Here is a 16169-nt window from a genome sequence, read left to right as displayed (position 1 = left end):
CTGAAGAAGCTGTGTTGATTAATTATTGAAATTGAAACAGCAATTTACCGTATTATGAATTTTCAACTTTCAGGGTCATTTTAACCATTTTTCCCCAATACGAGAAACATAAATATATGGTTCATCGGTTTGGTGAAAAAAAGTTTAATTGCATCTTTGTCTGTGGTGCAGGTGAAAGTGAAAGCGGAACGTGTGTTGACATAAATGAATGCTTAATCCTGGAATATTGTTCTGAAGACGCCAATTGTGAAAACCGCAATGGCAGCTTCTCCTGTGACTGCAAGCCTGGTTTCAATGGTAACGGTTCCATTTGTGACGATGTGGATGAATGTACTCTCCACAAAGACAACTGCCACAGCAATGCAAACTGCTCCAACACCATTGGTTCCTTCAAATGTACCTGTAAGGATGGCTTCATCGGAAATGGTATCAACTGCACAGGTATGAGTTGATTAATTTCTCTGAAAAAACTTGATATCCAACCTTTGTGAACTGTATTTCTTCAGAAGAAACAGCAACATTATTCTTGTTTCCAAGTGCAAAATGCAATTAGTTTTCTGTTTTCTTTCCCTGCTTCTGATAAAAAGTTGAAACAAGAAAACAGTGCAGTCGGAAGACATTAGATTTGTTATTTTTCTTCGTTTCTTCTTATTATTCTGCATCATCGCAGGACATTTCCATCTGTTAATTTCCATTAATCTTGTAATTTTTTGCTGCTTTCCTCATTCATAACTTTTAATTATGTTAAATCCCGAGAGATTACAATGTCTTCAATTTCAGCCCCTCCAGCAACAACCGCAACTCCAAGCTCTCTGGTATCAACAACATTACAGATGACAACAACTGCAACAGGAATATCAGCTACTGCAGTGTCTGCAACCACAACAACAACTTTAAGTCCAGCAATCCCAACCATATCTCTTGTGAATTCAACTGAAAAAGGTAAATATATCCTGCTCAGAGGAATTTAGAATCAAATGACATTTTGCGCATTATTAACCATGTTTTTTTGCACATTGTCACTTGCAACTGAAACCATCATTATACCAAGCATATGGCTTTGCTTTTAGACCGAGAAATTACACTGAGGAAACGAAGTGTGATTTCCCCATAATAAATAATGAAAAACGGGCTCCCATATATTTAAGGTTATACCAAGCATATATGGCAGACACGTCATCTCAATCATCCAGGAAAGTAGACAGACAGAACGAGCAGATTAGAGGAAGAGCAGAGCGTGGTTCCGGCCCCTGACTCACCAGACACAGACAGGTAAGCCTGTGTCAGTCCCAAGTGATGGATAGGATGGATCATGGGTGGGGTGAGATGGGGGTATGGGAGTGTCGGGGCGGTGTCGAAACGTAGCGTGAAGTTGTTGGAAACCCCTGGTTCAACAGTTGTCATGCTGTTGTCTGCCCTTGGACTCTCGCGCTGGCTCTATCATCAGGCAGTGACTCGTGCAGGTGAAGGCAATTCATCCAGCTCATCCCGGCGCATCGCAGGCAGATGATCGTAACAAGACAGGCTTTCTCCAACCACTATTCTCATAGTGCGTTTTTATGATAATTGTGATGCACAGGTCACGTTGTATGGCAGCCATCTTGGATTAAACGCAAATAATTTAAAAAATATTTCTCGGAAACCGCTGAATGGAAAAATTTGAAACTTGCCACATTGTCCAGTACTCCCAATGGGGAACAAAGGCATTATAATAATGACATCATCGGTAAAGTGGGAAACGAGCCAAAAATGTTTTAATCGAATTCCTCATCCTAAAAATCTGAAAATGCAGGCACATGATCTACGACCCATTTGCATTGAAATATTAAATTTATGGAATCATAGGTCACATGGTTTGGCAGCCATATTGGATCTAACCTAAAACATTTTTTTAAAACCATCTTCCCCCAAACCACCAAAATGATTGAATCAAAATTTTACGTGTGTCATTAACTAGGCAAGGTGATTAAAAGATCATCATGAAAACGTCATTAGTAACATGGTGTGGCAGACGTATTGGATTACAACAACAACAACAACAACAACAACAACAACAACAACATGCATTTAAAGGCGATTTTCCCTGTTAGAGCGGGGGTTAGCCTTGCGGTCCCCATGACAATCTTCTCCATTTTGCCCTATTTCCTGCATCTCTCCTTGTTAACCCCCTTGCCCGCATTTCTTCTTCCACCATCTTTAGCCAAGTCTTTCTCTGTCTTCCCCGTCCTCTACTTCTTTCGACATTCATTTCCATCACTCTTCTCAACCAGTCACTTTAATCCTTCCTAAACACATGACCAAACCATCTCAACCTGTCCCTCTTCACAGCATCAATCACATGCTCTATTCCCATCATCTTTCGCAATTCATCATTTGTCTTCCTCTCTCTCAACGATACTCCGCACATCCACCGAACCATTCACATTTCCACCCTTTCCCGCCTTTGTTGCTGCTCTATGTTCATTACCCATGTCTCGCTCCCATAAATCATAACATTTCTCACACATGCAGCATACACCTTTGCCTTCAGCTTCAACGACACTCCCCTCCTCATCAGCACGCCTCTCAGTTCCCAAAACTTCTTCCATGCACATCTCACTCCAGCAACCGTTGCCGAGTCTGATCCACCTTCTCCATTCAGCATGTCTCCGAGGTAGCAAAATGTTTTCACACCTTCCAGTTTCACGCCATCTCCAAGATCCAACTCAACATTTCCTCCATCTGCAGCTCCCTCTGTGCACATCTTACATTTGAATGTAGCTGCCACACTGGTTAATGACCCTCTCAGACCACTGCATTTTTGATGAACCCACTCAGCACACATTGCCAGTTCTTTCCACCTCACCACATGCTTTACCACTTGCCATCACCTTCGTCTTTCCAATATTCACCTTCAGACCTTTTGACTCCATACATTCCTTCCACTTGTTCATCTTTTCCTTCAGTCCATCCATACTTTCTGCAATCAACACCAGATCATCTGCACACAACAACTCCCACGGTAAACCCTCCTTCACGTTCTGAGCCAGCACCTCCATCACAGCTACAAATAGTAGTGGACTTAGTACCGACCCCTGATGCACTCCCACCTTCACCTCAAACTCACCACTGTTCCTGTCCTTCGTCCTTACAGCTGTGCGCGCTCTTTTGTACATTGCCATCACTACTCTGATCAACCATTCCTCCACTCCTAACTTCTTCAATGCCCATGTCAATACTTTGCGTGGAACCCTATTGAATGCTTTCTCCAGATCAACAAACCCAAGAAACAACTTCTTCCTCTTCTCCATGTACTTCTCCTGCAACTACCTCACAATAAAGAGCACGTCTGTCAATCTTCTTCCTGGCATAAATCCAAACTGCATTTCGTCGATCCTCACCTTCTTCTTTTTCCTCCTCTCCAACACCCTTTCCAATACCTTCATTCCATGCTCCAATAACTTTATCGCTTGGTACGAGCCACACTCCAGATGGTCACCTTTCCCCTTGTATAGAGGGACGAGGGTACTCAGTTCCCAACCCATTGGAATGCGGCCTTCTTTCACCACCAGATTGCAGATCTCTGTCATTCTCTTCGCACCCCAATTTCCCGCTGCCTTCAACATATCTCCCACAACTCCCGTCGGCCCTCCCGCTTTTCTACTCTTCATTGCTTTTATCGCTTCCTCAACTTCCTTCTCAGTTATCTTCTCTGCCGGTCCTAAAACTGGGTTACACTCTATGCTGCCATCCCATTCATTCTCTGTATTCAACAGCATTTCCATATATCTTTTCCATCTTCCTTTAATTCCATCTGGGTCCACAACGATTTGTCCCACTTCATCCTTCAAGCAACTCACCTCATCACATCACACCTCTCTTTCGCTATCTGCTTTTCAATCCTGAATACCGCTCTCTGACCCTCTTCCGAATCCAAGCGTTCTCCGAACATTTTCCTACATGCCTCCTGCACCTTTGCTACCTCTTTCTTTGCAGCCTTCTTGGCTGCCTTATAACTTTAATGCTCTGCTCTTTCTGCTCCCGTACCCTTTGCCTTCTGCCACTCCTTGAACTTCTTCCTCTTCTCGTCAATCCTCTTTCCAACTTCATCATCCCACCACCATGTTTCCGAGTGCCTCGGTGGTCCTTTTTTCCATCCACATACCTCACCAACGGCTCCCAACAGACTATCTTTCATTGACATCCAACCACTTTCAAGCTCAACCACATCATCCTCTACCATACTCAGCCTCTCTTTTAATGCCTCCCTCACTGTCACCTCTTTCAACCTCCACACCTTCATTCTCGGTTGGTACTTCACCCGCCGAGCTCTCCTCGCACCTTTCACCCTTATGTCGCAGACAACCAAGTGGTGCTGTGAAACAGCCTCCTCCCCCGGGATCACCTTTGTGTCCCGGAGGTACCCCCTATCTCGCCTGCGCACCATCAGGCAGACATATTGGATTGATGGAAAATATTAAATAATTATATCTCTGAAACAGCCTACCCAATGGATGCGAAATTTTACAAATATCATCTGACACCATTGTTGCATATAGATTGAAAATGATGATGTTGTAGGTCACGTGGTTTGGCAGCCATCTTGGATAGAAAAATGAACCTTATCCGATCAACACAAAACATCCCAAACGTGATCCCTACCCATACATCTTCAGAAGTGTACATTTTTAAGGTCATATGTCATGTGGTGTGGCAGCCATATTAGCTTGAAAGTTGATAATTTAAAAAATCCCTTCTCTGAAACCGCTTCACCGATCGATGTGAAACCTGTCATGGCTGATGAAAATGTGATACTTGAAAACAGCTGAAGGGATTTGAACCAAATTTGTTTATTTTTAGGACAGTGAACGAGGGCATCTATCCGTTGTGGGACAATGTGGAGGCATATTGATGACACCGTCACATTGCTCTAGTTACGATTAAAATGCCAATATTCGTTTGATTTTCTCACATTTTGCTGCAACTGAGACTTAAGTCATCCTAGCGACTATGAAAATTGAAATCAGATGGTGAATTAGAGTCGAGATAAAGTCGAGAGGCAGTCTGAATGGACTATATATTACAGACCTTAATTTCATATACAATTTATTTCGTAGCCAGGCTTGAATATCATTTGTTTATTAAAGTGCCCTCGGGTGTGTTATCATATGGAGTACGTATACGTATATCAATGAGCCATGTTTCAATTTTTCCCATGGAGCGGTTTCGGCGATAGAGGTGGAGGGTTTTTCTGTTTTTCCAAGATGGCGCCCATACCACCTGACCAATGACGACATAATTATCATGAAAAATTCTACAGGAGGTTGCGCTCCGATGGTGAAATTTTCTTGGCAATTTGACCAACGGTTGCAGAGAAAAGCATACTCACGTTCGATGCAGACAGACAGTTAGACAGACAAACAAACAGACCCAAATGCAATACCCTCTCCTCATCCCACACTACAAATCTACAACGACCTCCAGCAAAGACATCTTTATACAATTGTTACTATTGCCACCTATAACAAAAATGTCAAAATATGTCATGATTGCAGTCCTTAAAAGAATTGTGGTGTTGTATTGTGGTGTCAATCCTTTATTGTAATTCCTTACAACCTTGTTTGGTTGTGTTTTGGGGATTCCATTCCTATATGTTTTTTTTTTGTTTTTTTTATAAAATGTTGTGTTCCTGATTTATATATATATACATGTGTTGCAAAGGAAGGGCAGAGATAATATTAATGATAAAGTTCGAGCCCTAGCTGGCCAAAGCCAGTCACCGACTTCTCCCATGACTTCTCCCATGCTGAGTCAATGCGTCTATCACTTTGCCATCACACACAGATCTGGTGGTCTCTCTGTCTTCTCCTGCCTGCTTTCTGGTCTTGCACCTCTGCTCTTTCCATGCTTTGTCCTCCCAGGATTCTGCAGGGCACACGTGGTCCACCGTCAACCCTCACCTGATGAAACTACCTAAATCCAGGATCACTGCTCACCTGCACTCATTTGGTTCTCTTTTTCCCTGCATGTGGAACCTCCAGGCCTTCAAGACAGCTGTTCACCACCATTTCAGATTCCCCCAATCAAAAACCATGATCTTTTCTACCCTTGTTAACCCCAATCCCCAATTGCCAAACCATCCTCCTTCCAAACTTCCAATTTTCCCTCCTGAGAGTTTCCTTATGTATCCATCTTTTCCACCCTATGCATCCTCCCTCTGCAGCCCCTCATTCCACCCAAACCCATTGTTTGCCCCAGTCTGCCTTGATGTTGGCCTTCAACACACACAAACCAAATTGTTGATCAAATTGTTGATCTCTGATCATCAATTTGGTTTCAGACATGGTCACCTTACTCTGGACATGCTGCTTCTGCTTTCTCAACAATGGATGGAGGTCCTCAATGCCAAACAGGAAATTAGAGCTGTCTCCCTTGACATATCACGTGCCTTTGATGCGGTCTGGCACCCCGCTCTGCTCACCAAACCCTCCTCCTTTGGTATCCATGGAAATCTCCATGCATGGCTGGTGGACTTCCTCTCTAGTCGTAGTCAACGTGTGGCACTGAATGGGTTTCTCTCATCTCCTCTTCCTGTTCAGGCTGGAGTTCCCCAAGGCAGTGTTCTGGGCCCTGTGCTTTTTCTGGTCTTCATCAATGATCTCTCTGACTCTCTTGAAAATCCTCTCAATCTCTTTGCTGATGACTCTACTCTCTGTCGCTCCATTCCTCATCCCTCAGATCGGCAGTCTGCAGCCTCCTCGCTCTCTGCAGACCTGGACAAAATCACAGACTGGGCAAACAAATGGAACATGTCTTTCAATCCTGATAAATCTCTCACTCTTACGATGTCTCTCCGAAAAGTCCGACTGGACAACCCTCCCATCCACTTTCTGAATAATCCTCTCCAAGAAGTTCTGTCACTCAAGCTTTTGGGTCTCACTATTTGCCATGATCTTTCCTGGGAAAACCACATTTCAAATCTGGCCTCCAAAGCCAGTCGCCGACTAGGCGTCCTCCGTCGTGCGAAGTCCTTCCTTGGCACACCTGAGCTCCTCACCACATACAAGGCATTCATCCGCAGCTCAATGGAATACTGCTCTCCCCTCTGGGCTGGTGCTCCTGCCTCACACCTAGCTCGTCTTCACGCTGTTGAAACCAAAACGTTCAGACTCATTGGAATCTTCCGCGATGAAGCTAACTCCAAGGGCCTTTCACTCACTCACCGCAGGCAGGTTGGTGGTCTTTCCGTCTTCTACCGACTCCTCTCCGGCCTTGCCCCCCCAGCTCTCTCTGGGCTCTGTCCCCCAAATATTCCTACAGGTCGCACAAGATCTGCCTGCAACCCTCTCATGGTTAAACTGCCAAAATCAAGACTCTCTGCTCACCTTCACTCCTTCATTCCTCTTTTCTCCCACCTCTGGAACAAACTCCATCAATCTCTTCAATCCCACTCCTCCCTCCAGGTCTTTAAAACAGCTGTTCACCACCATCTCTTATCTTCCCCCATCCAAAACCTTGATCTTTTCTACCCCTGCTAATTTCACCCCAAATCCACTTTTTTGAAATACCAACTTCTGTCCTGGAAGTCCTTGGTGTCCTTGTGTTTTATATTTCTTTCACCCCCCCCCCCCCTTCCCATGCCTCCGCCCCCCAAGCCCTCTCCCTCCCACACATCTCCCGATATCCCTGCTCTCAAATGTTGTGTTTGTGTGCTTCCCCCTCTCTCCCCATCTTGTCTACCGCTCCCTCTTTTTATATATTTTGTTATGTCTGTTTGATTTGTTTGTGAAATAAATGTTAGCTCTTTCACGAGCCTCGATTCTGTATACAAAAAAAACAAAAAAAAAAACCGAGTTGGTGTTTCACCCCTTCTCTCAATAGTTCCTTTTGGCCTGTTGTGTCCTGATCCGTTCAGTATGCTCATACCAGCTCCTCCACAAACCTCGACTATGTATAGTTGTATCCAAAAAAACGGTGAGACGTCATTGGTTATTCCTTCCAATTTCGAGTGAGAGACTGATCAGGCCTTCATATATATATATACACACTACCGGTCAAAAGTTTTAGAACACCTCAATTTTTCCAGTTTTTATTGAAATTTACGCAGTTTAATGTCCAGTGAATAACATGAAATGGTACAAAGGTAAGCAGTAAACTGCTCGAGGTTTAAAAAAAAGTTTAGGTAAGCAAAAATGGGAAAATAATGTAAATTGCAGTTATATTGTAAAAAAAAAATGGCCTTCTTCAGGGAACAAGCAATGGGTTAACAACTTACAGCTGTTCTGCAGCAATGTAAGTAAATTAAGCCTTGAAAGTTGATGCAAACAATTCCTACAGTTGTCCCAACCTCTGCTGATTACTTGATTACAAACCCCCTGTCTGTATAAAAGCAGTTTTGGAACAGACTGTTATTGCACCCTCTAAAAGCATTATTTGGACAATATTGCACTGCAGGAAGTAGTATATTGTAAACTGGAGGAAACTCTGACAGAAAGAGGTCTGGCAGACCCAAAGCCACAACAGAATCAGAAGACAAGTTTCTGAGAGTCAACAGCTTGCGTGATAGGCGGCTCACAGGACAACAGCTTCAAGCACAGCTTAACACTGGTAGAAGTAAGCAAGTCTCAGTTTCAACTGTGAAGAGAAGACTTCGAGCTGCAGGTTTGACAGGTCGAGTGGCAGTAAGAAAGCCATTGCGAAGATGGCAAAATAAGAAAAAGAGGCTTGCCTGGGCCATGAAGCACTGCCAGTGGACTACTGAAGACTGGAATAAGGTCTTATGGACCGATGAATCAAAATTTTAAATCTTTGGTTCATCACGCAGGGTTTTTGTATGCCGTCGAGTCGGCGAAAGGATGGTTCCTCAGTGTGTGACACCAACTGTCAAACATGGTTCGAGGAAGCGTGATGGTCTGGGGCTCTTTTGCTGGATCCAGAGTCGGCGACTTGCACAGAGTGACTGGCACCCTGAATCAAAAGGGCCATGCAATACCCTCTGGTATACGCTAGTTGGTCAGGGGTTCATCCAAAAGCAAGATAATGACCCTAAACACACCTCCAGGCTATGTCAAAACTACCTTCGAGGAAAATAACAAGACGGTCGGCTTCAAATCATGGAATGGCCTGCACAGTCTCCAGACGTAAACCCCATCGAGCTGGTTTGGGATGAACTGGACAGAAGGGTGAAACCAAAGCAACCACAAGTGCAACACATTTGTGGGAACTTCTGCAACACTGTTGGGAAGAACTTCCCGAACAATATTTGATTTCCATTGTAGAAAGAATGCCACGAGTGTTTTCGGCGGTTATATCTGCAAAAGGTGGCTACTTTGCCGAGTCAAAAATTTAAATTAAATTTGGTTAAACAAAATGATTCTATGATTTATTTTTTTATATCCAATTGTTTATTTGTTCTATGCTTAATTTCAGAGTCCATTGAGACATTAAACTGCGTAAATTTCAATAAAAACTGGAAAAATTGAGGTGTTCTAAAACTTTGGACTGGAAGTGTGTGTGTATATATATTGTTACGTGCTCCTCCCCAAACCCCGGTCACGGTGTACCTCCGAGCCCCGAGAGGAGTCACGGCAGAAAGATGTGTTATTCTGTATATAAAAGATCAATGGTGAAGCCACACCAATTGTTACCAACAAACAAATATTGCATTAAGATCACACAAGAATAACAGTACAACAACAATAGTAGTCAATTGTACAACCAATATATATTTCCGATGATGGTACCATCAGGTTTGTACAATATAACTCACTGTGCTCCAAGTGAGCGAAAAGAAGAACATTCCCCAATGTCTCTATTCCGGAATCAAGCCCAAGTCGATCCGCTCCAGCGATCGTCAGAACGATGTCCAATCGAGACCAGAATCCCGTTCGGATGACAGTCACAGTCCCGCTGCCAAAGCTGCGCAAAGGTGCCCTCAAGGCGACTGGGAAATCACACCCTTGGGTATGGACGTTTCACGGCTCCCAATCGGCGAACCACAGATTTCCCACTCAAAAGCAAGGTTGCACACACACACCAGATTAACGTCTGAATGCGGTGAAAATGGTTGAAGTGAGATGAAAAACCTTGAGCGATGCGCAAAGCACGCGAGTCAAAATGGCCGACGGCCCGTTCTCGAGGCGTAACGGCACTACGATGATTCTCCACGGAATCGACCGCAAAATCTGACACGCAGGTTGATCTGTCACAGCGATAACGACTCTGTCGCAGGAATTCCTTTCCCGGGAAACCCAAAGTTCACTCGTGACTCTCGTTAGCCAACGTTCGCTCAAGACCTTGAAGCAGCTAGGCTTCTTGTCCGACTCACTTGCTCTGCCTTCTCCTCCTCCTCTTCCTCTTCGTCATCGTCCGGTTCCGGTTTCATTTAAAACATTAACTTTTTTACCTTTTGAAAACAGTAATCTCTATCTCCCTTAAACGACAACAATAATAGTACATGGAATCAAAAATGTTTGCAGTGGATGAAAACCACAACAACGGAAGTGACGAATCCGTAACATATGTACCGTATGTATATATATGTACCGTATGTATAAACTACAGGGTATAAACCACAAAAGGTATAAACCAAAGTTGAAGGCCATCATGTGTCTCACACAAAATTGGAAGGACCAACCAATCAGCTCTCACCTCATCAATTATACCCAGCTGCGGCTCGGACTATACAATTAAAAAACCTCTCTGCCCTTACTTGGCAATGCATATATTTGAAGCATCTGATTTCGAAGAAGCATGTATGGTATATCTGAAGGAGCTCTGATGCTGTTTTGTCTCTCTCTATACAGGTCATTTGAAGAATGTCGATCTTAAACTAAAATCAACAAACAGATTATATTTCGAAGATATGAAGAACCCAACCAGTGAAAAGTACAAGAGCTTTGTGAAACACTTCACAGTTCAGGTATCTTTTTTGTGTGCTACACAAATGTACTGACATTAATTTTCACATACCAACATCACCAAAATTAACTGTTGGAATATATAATCGGTCACATCATGTGTAATTGGCAAATAATTCACAAAGTTATTGTTGTGGTTCAGTTCAATTATGTTTTGCATGGCTCGGGTATTTCGAGACTTTTAATTAATTTTGCTTGTTTTGTTAAGTGTCACGAAACAACTGGCTGTTTCTCTCCTTTTTGGCCTTTCTGCTATTTAATTGTACATTGCCGTCATCATACAATGATGCTCACAATTTGGATGTCTTGCATGAAGATGGAATGGTCGAGCAGAAGCAGTCAAAACAAGAATATATAGTGGTGTCATGAAGATCGGAGCTATTAACGATGCACTAAGTGATTTTTACACAAGAGTTGATTATCAAGTACCGGCGACCAACGCAGTTCAAATTTCAAATATTGCTCACATCGAACATCCCACATTGCTAAACACACTCTCTCCCTCTGGATTATGTACACATGGAAAACATGTATGATATCACACATCAGTTGGCCATCTTACCATGATAATCTGCATCTCGGTATATTGTGTGCATTGAACATGTAAATCGTGGATAGTCCACCACAGGAATCAGGTGTTAGCGAACCAGGGCAGGTGATATATTCGAGGTTGTTTTTGTTTGGACCGTAAGTACTGTTACGTGGTGTGGGGTTTCTTCTTGACCGGAATTCATATTGATTGCGTTACGAAAGCGTATAAACCATATATCATTCTGTTACGTGGTCCTCCCGGTAACTACCTGGTCTTGGTGACCCCCGGACCGTGGGAGGGACCCCGCCAGAAAGATATATGGTTTATACGCTTTCGTAACGCAATCAATATGAATTCCGGTCAAGAAGAAACCCCACACCAAGGATCCGGAATAATCAATAATATATTCCCTGAGCAATCAACAACCATCAACAATGCACAATCAATATTACAAAGGTATAAACTCATCTACACTAACTCTAAGATGGCCATCTTATATATTCCTCACGTGAGCCCCACTCCTGACTCCCTCCGTGGTCAATGTCTCCCACAATGTCTCTCGTCTCCGCACACGGGCGGTTGAACGAACCACGGGCGGACGTGCTCCAAACGTGCCGTCTCGTACCGGGGACAGCTGCTGCAGCGCACCTCCTTGCCAAGCAACGGGGCAAAACCCAGCGCGGCTTCCAACGCGCGCGAGGCCCCGAAGTGCGACCCGTACGCGTCCTTGTAGACGGGGCAAAACCAAGCGCGGTTTGCACCGCGTGCGAGGTTCCACGTGCGACCCGTACGCGTCCTTGTAGACGGGGCAAAACCAAGCGCGGTTTGCACCGCGTGCGAGGTTCAACGTGCGACCCGTACGCGTCCTTGTAGACGGGGCAAAACCCAGCGCGGTTTGCAACGCGCGCGCGGCCCAACGTGCGACCGCTTGGTTCCGTGCACGAACTCACGGGGACTTCACGTGTCAAAAGGTAGTTACGCGTCCAGGTAACTCCTCTCGCCAAACGGGTTTCGGAACGCCTCTCTTTTCCGCGCAGCGCAAGGTCGATTCCACCTTCTGTCGTCGCGGGGCGAGGAAAAAGAATCACCGTCCTTTTCTCTCCTCGTGTCTTTTCTTCTTCCGCTTCCGGCCACTTCCGTTTCCGGCCAGTTGTTCCGAAGGGCTCCTGACCCTCCAATCACAACAACCCTTAATATACTACACACGGATAAGCAAAGACCTGAATGGTAATCCACATACATTCACATAAATATGTAACACTCCCCCCCTTCAAGAAAGAAAGTTTGAACCCAGCGAAAACTTTCTTTGCCGGCCAATTTGGAGAAACAAACCAGATCACTCAACCCCCCCCCCCCCCCCCCCCCCAGATTAACTCAATCTGGACAAAGCGTCCGCCACGACATTGTCCCGGCCAGAAAAAATGTACTAATATCCTGTCACAGGTCTTGTTCACTCCCAGGTGCCCGGCCCAAGGGGTCTCATGTGCCAAACTCAAGATCTCCTTCCGGTACAGCGGTGGCACCACAATCTGATAGTGAACTTTCCACTCATCGTCTGCGGGTACCTCCGGGGGCCTCCATTTCCTCATTAGGGTTTCCCCCTTCATGAAATACCCCACAGGTATCTTCGTAGCCTCTTCTTCCGTAACGGCTTTCTCAATTAACCTCTGGATCTCCGAGTCTTCGTGTTGTTCTTCCACTAGTCTCCTTCGGACCAGCGCGGTTTGCTCCACTTCGTTCTCCGCGGTCTCCGACGGACACTCCACGTCCCCTTGCGTTCCAGACGCTACCCTTTCTCGAAATTCCTGGGAATCCCTCCCCTGGTTATTTCCCTGTTCCGAGTTGTCTTCCCGTACCTCTAAGGGTTCCAACTCCCCCTCTCTTTCTTCCTCCTTCTCTTCCGCGTGCTTTCTACCCATAGCCCGAGTCACTGCACAGGATGGAAAGATACCCGGAATCTCCATCTCTAACCGAGTGGTGTTATTTTCCTTACTGGGCTTGTCCACCATTCTTGGATTACCCGAAACTCGCCCCCCGGCCAAATCATTCCCGATAATAAAAGAGATTCCCTCCACAGGAAGGGTGGCTTGTAAGCCTACGGTGACCGGCCCGGATACCAACTCAGAACTCAACTGGATGACATGAAGCGGAGCTTTAACATAGCCCCCGACCCCCTGTAAAAGCACACTAACCCCAGTTGCCGTCTTCTCCGACAATGGCAAAATGCCCTCCAGCATCAACGATTGGTGTGCTCCTGTGTCCCTCAATACCCTAACTGGCTTCTGGTTACTCGGGTCGCCATCCAGCGACACGAACCCCTCTGAAATGAAATGTTTGTAGCCCTCCTGAACAAGGTTCTCCCGGGACGCCGTACCTTTGACAGGGGAATCTTCCCCCAGCTCTGCTCTCCAAGAATGATTTCTCACACTTGCCAGTGCATTCGGAGTCGCACTAGACTGATTCCGTTCCGGGTTCTCCCTTTTTCGGAGGTAACATTGGGACATCAAGTGTCCAGTTTTATGGCAAAAAGCACAAGTAGGCCCGGGGGAGAACCTCGGGGTCGGCCTTGAGCCCCCCGAAAAATAAGTTTGTCTTGGGCCCGTAGCCCTCGGATTTCTAACCGTTGGGGTATCATAGTTGTCCCCATAATCATCTCGAGGCCGCCGCCATGTAAGGTCGTTCTCCGCCCCGGGTGTTCCATAACTCCCCTGCTGAAGTCTAGGCGAGGAGTTAGGTTTGTGGACCCCTATTCGGTGGGTTAAGGCATAATCATCTGCCATGGTGGCTGCGTCCCACAACTTCGGTACTTTCTTTTCCTGCAGGTACACTTTGATGTCCTCGTGGACACACTGCTGGAATTCCTCCACCAGGATCAAGTCCCGCAATGTTTCGAAGTCTTTCCCGACTCCTTTTGACTCACACCACCGATCAAACATGTTTTCTTTCACTCTGGCAAACTCCACATGGGTCTCACTCTCCCTCTTCCTGGCATTCCTGAATTTTTGCCTGTAAGCTTCCGGAACCAACTCATAGGCTTTGAGGATGTGCTTCTTCAGTACCTCATAATCTGCACATTGGTCCATTGGTAGCGCCGAATAAATTTCCTGAGCTTTCCCCACCAGCACACTTTGCACGAGTATGGTCCATGCCTCCTCCGGCCAGTTTAATTGTCGAGCCACTTTCTCAAAGTGTGGAAAAAATTTCGCGACTTCTTTTTCACTGAACGGTGGAACCAGCCTCACATGTCTGCCCACATCCCAGGTTTTCTGGTTAGGTGTCGACCCCGTCAGCAAGGGTGGTGCCTCTCCCCGTTCTCTCATTAACTCCAGCTCCTTGAATTTGATTTCTTGCTGAAGCTCCATGTCACGTTCCTTTAATTCCCTTTCCGCTTTTCTCTCCTCTGCTTCGAGGTCCCTTGCAGCTCTCCTTTCCTCTGCTTGTTCCTTTTCTCTTCTTTCCTGGAGTTCTCTTTCCACTCTCCTTTCCTCGGTTCTTTCTTGTGCTGTTTTCTCTTCCAACCTTTCCTGGAGTTCTCGTTCCACTCTCCTTTCCTCTGCTTTTTTGTCTTCTAACCTTTCCTGGAGTTCTCGTTCCACTCTCCTTTCCTCTGCTTGTGCTTTCCTTTCTTCTTCTTTTAACCTTTCCTGGAGTTCTCGTTCCACTCTCCTTTCCTCCGCTTGTTTCTCTTCCCTCCTCTCTTCTGCTTTCCTTTCTTCTTCTGCTCTTTCCTTTTCTGCTTTCCTTTCTTCTTCTTTAATCCGTTCCTGGCTCCGTAACTGCAACTCCAGTTTCCGGAGCTCAACGTCTTCTGGTTCTTCGGGTAGCCACTCCCAGGCTAACTCGTCCCATTTTCCTAATCCCACCATAGATTGTATCACCGTGGCCTGCAACTCTGCCTTCCTCAAATTAGTTCGGACCTCCAAGTTAAAATGTTTGGCCAATTTCAAGAGGTCCGACTTTAGCAACGCTCGGAACTGTGCCTCACTCGGTGTTACCCCAAAGTTCTGTGCCACAAACACCATGGTGCCTATCGTTAACACCTGTTAACCTTCACCCAAGATTTTACCCCAATTTCTCAAAAAAAATATTTACCAATTAATAATTAATTAATAAATTTTAATTAATTAAAATTATTATTTTATTACTTTATACAATTTTAAATCCCGGACGAGCCCCCAATTCTGTTACGTGGTCCTCCCGGTAACTACCTGGTCTTGGTGACCCCCGGACCGTGGGAGGGACCCCGCCAGAAAGATATATGGTTTATACGCTTTCGTAACGCAATCAATATGAATTCCGGTCAAGAAGAAACCCCACACCAAGGATCCGGAATAATCAATAATATATTCCCTGAGCAATCAACAACCATCAACAATGCACAATCAATATTACAAAGGTATAAACTCATCTACACTAACTCTAAGATGGCCATCTTATATATTCCTCACGTGAGCCCCACTCCTGACTCCCTCCGTGGTCAATGTCTCCCACAATGTCTCTCGTCTCCGCACACGGGCGGTTGAACGAACCCCGGGCGGACGTGCTCCAAACGTGCCGTCTCGTACTGGGGACAGCTGCTGCAGCGCACCTCCTTGCCAAGCAATGGGGCAAAACCCAGCGCGGCTTCCAACGCGCGCGAGGCCCCGAAGTGCGACCCGTACGCGTCCTTGTAGACGGGGCAAAACCAAGCGCGGTTTGCACCGCGTGCGAGGTTCCACGTGCGACCCGTACGCGTCCTT

General features: G+C 45.6%; 1 protein-coding gene across 1 annotated transcript in view; it reads left to right on the top strand.

Moving 5' to 3' along the window:
- Nucleotides 1-16169, top strand: part of LOC137425859 (uncharacterized) — a 245516-nt gene that overhangs the window by 187814 nt on the left and 41533 nt on the right. The window contains exons 47-49 of the mRNA XM_078775229.1: nucleotides 172-441; nucleotides 781-942; nucleotides 10785-10900. Of these exons, the coding sequence (XP_078631355.1) occupies nucleotides 172-441; nucleotides 781-942; nucleotides 10785-10900 (548 nt within the window). The remainder of the gene's footprint in view (nucleotides 1-171; nucleotides 442-780; nucleotides 943-10784; nucleotides 10901-16169) is intronic.

The sequence above is a fragment of the Myxine glutinosa genome, chromosome 4 (assembly GCF_964187855.1).
Source record: "Myxine glutinosa chromosome 4, kmMyxGlut1.1, whole genome shotgun sequence".
Lineage (NCBI taxonomy): Eukaryota > Metazoa > Chordata > Myxini > Myxiniformes > Myxinidae > Myxine > Myxine glutinosa.
This window is presented reverse-complemented; position numbering and strand designations above follow the sequence as displayed.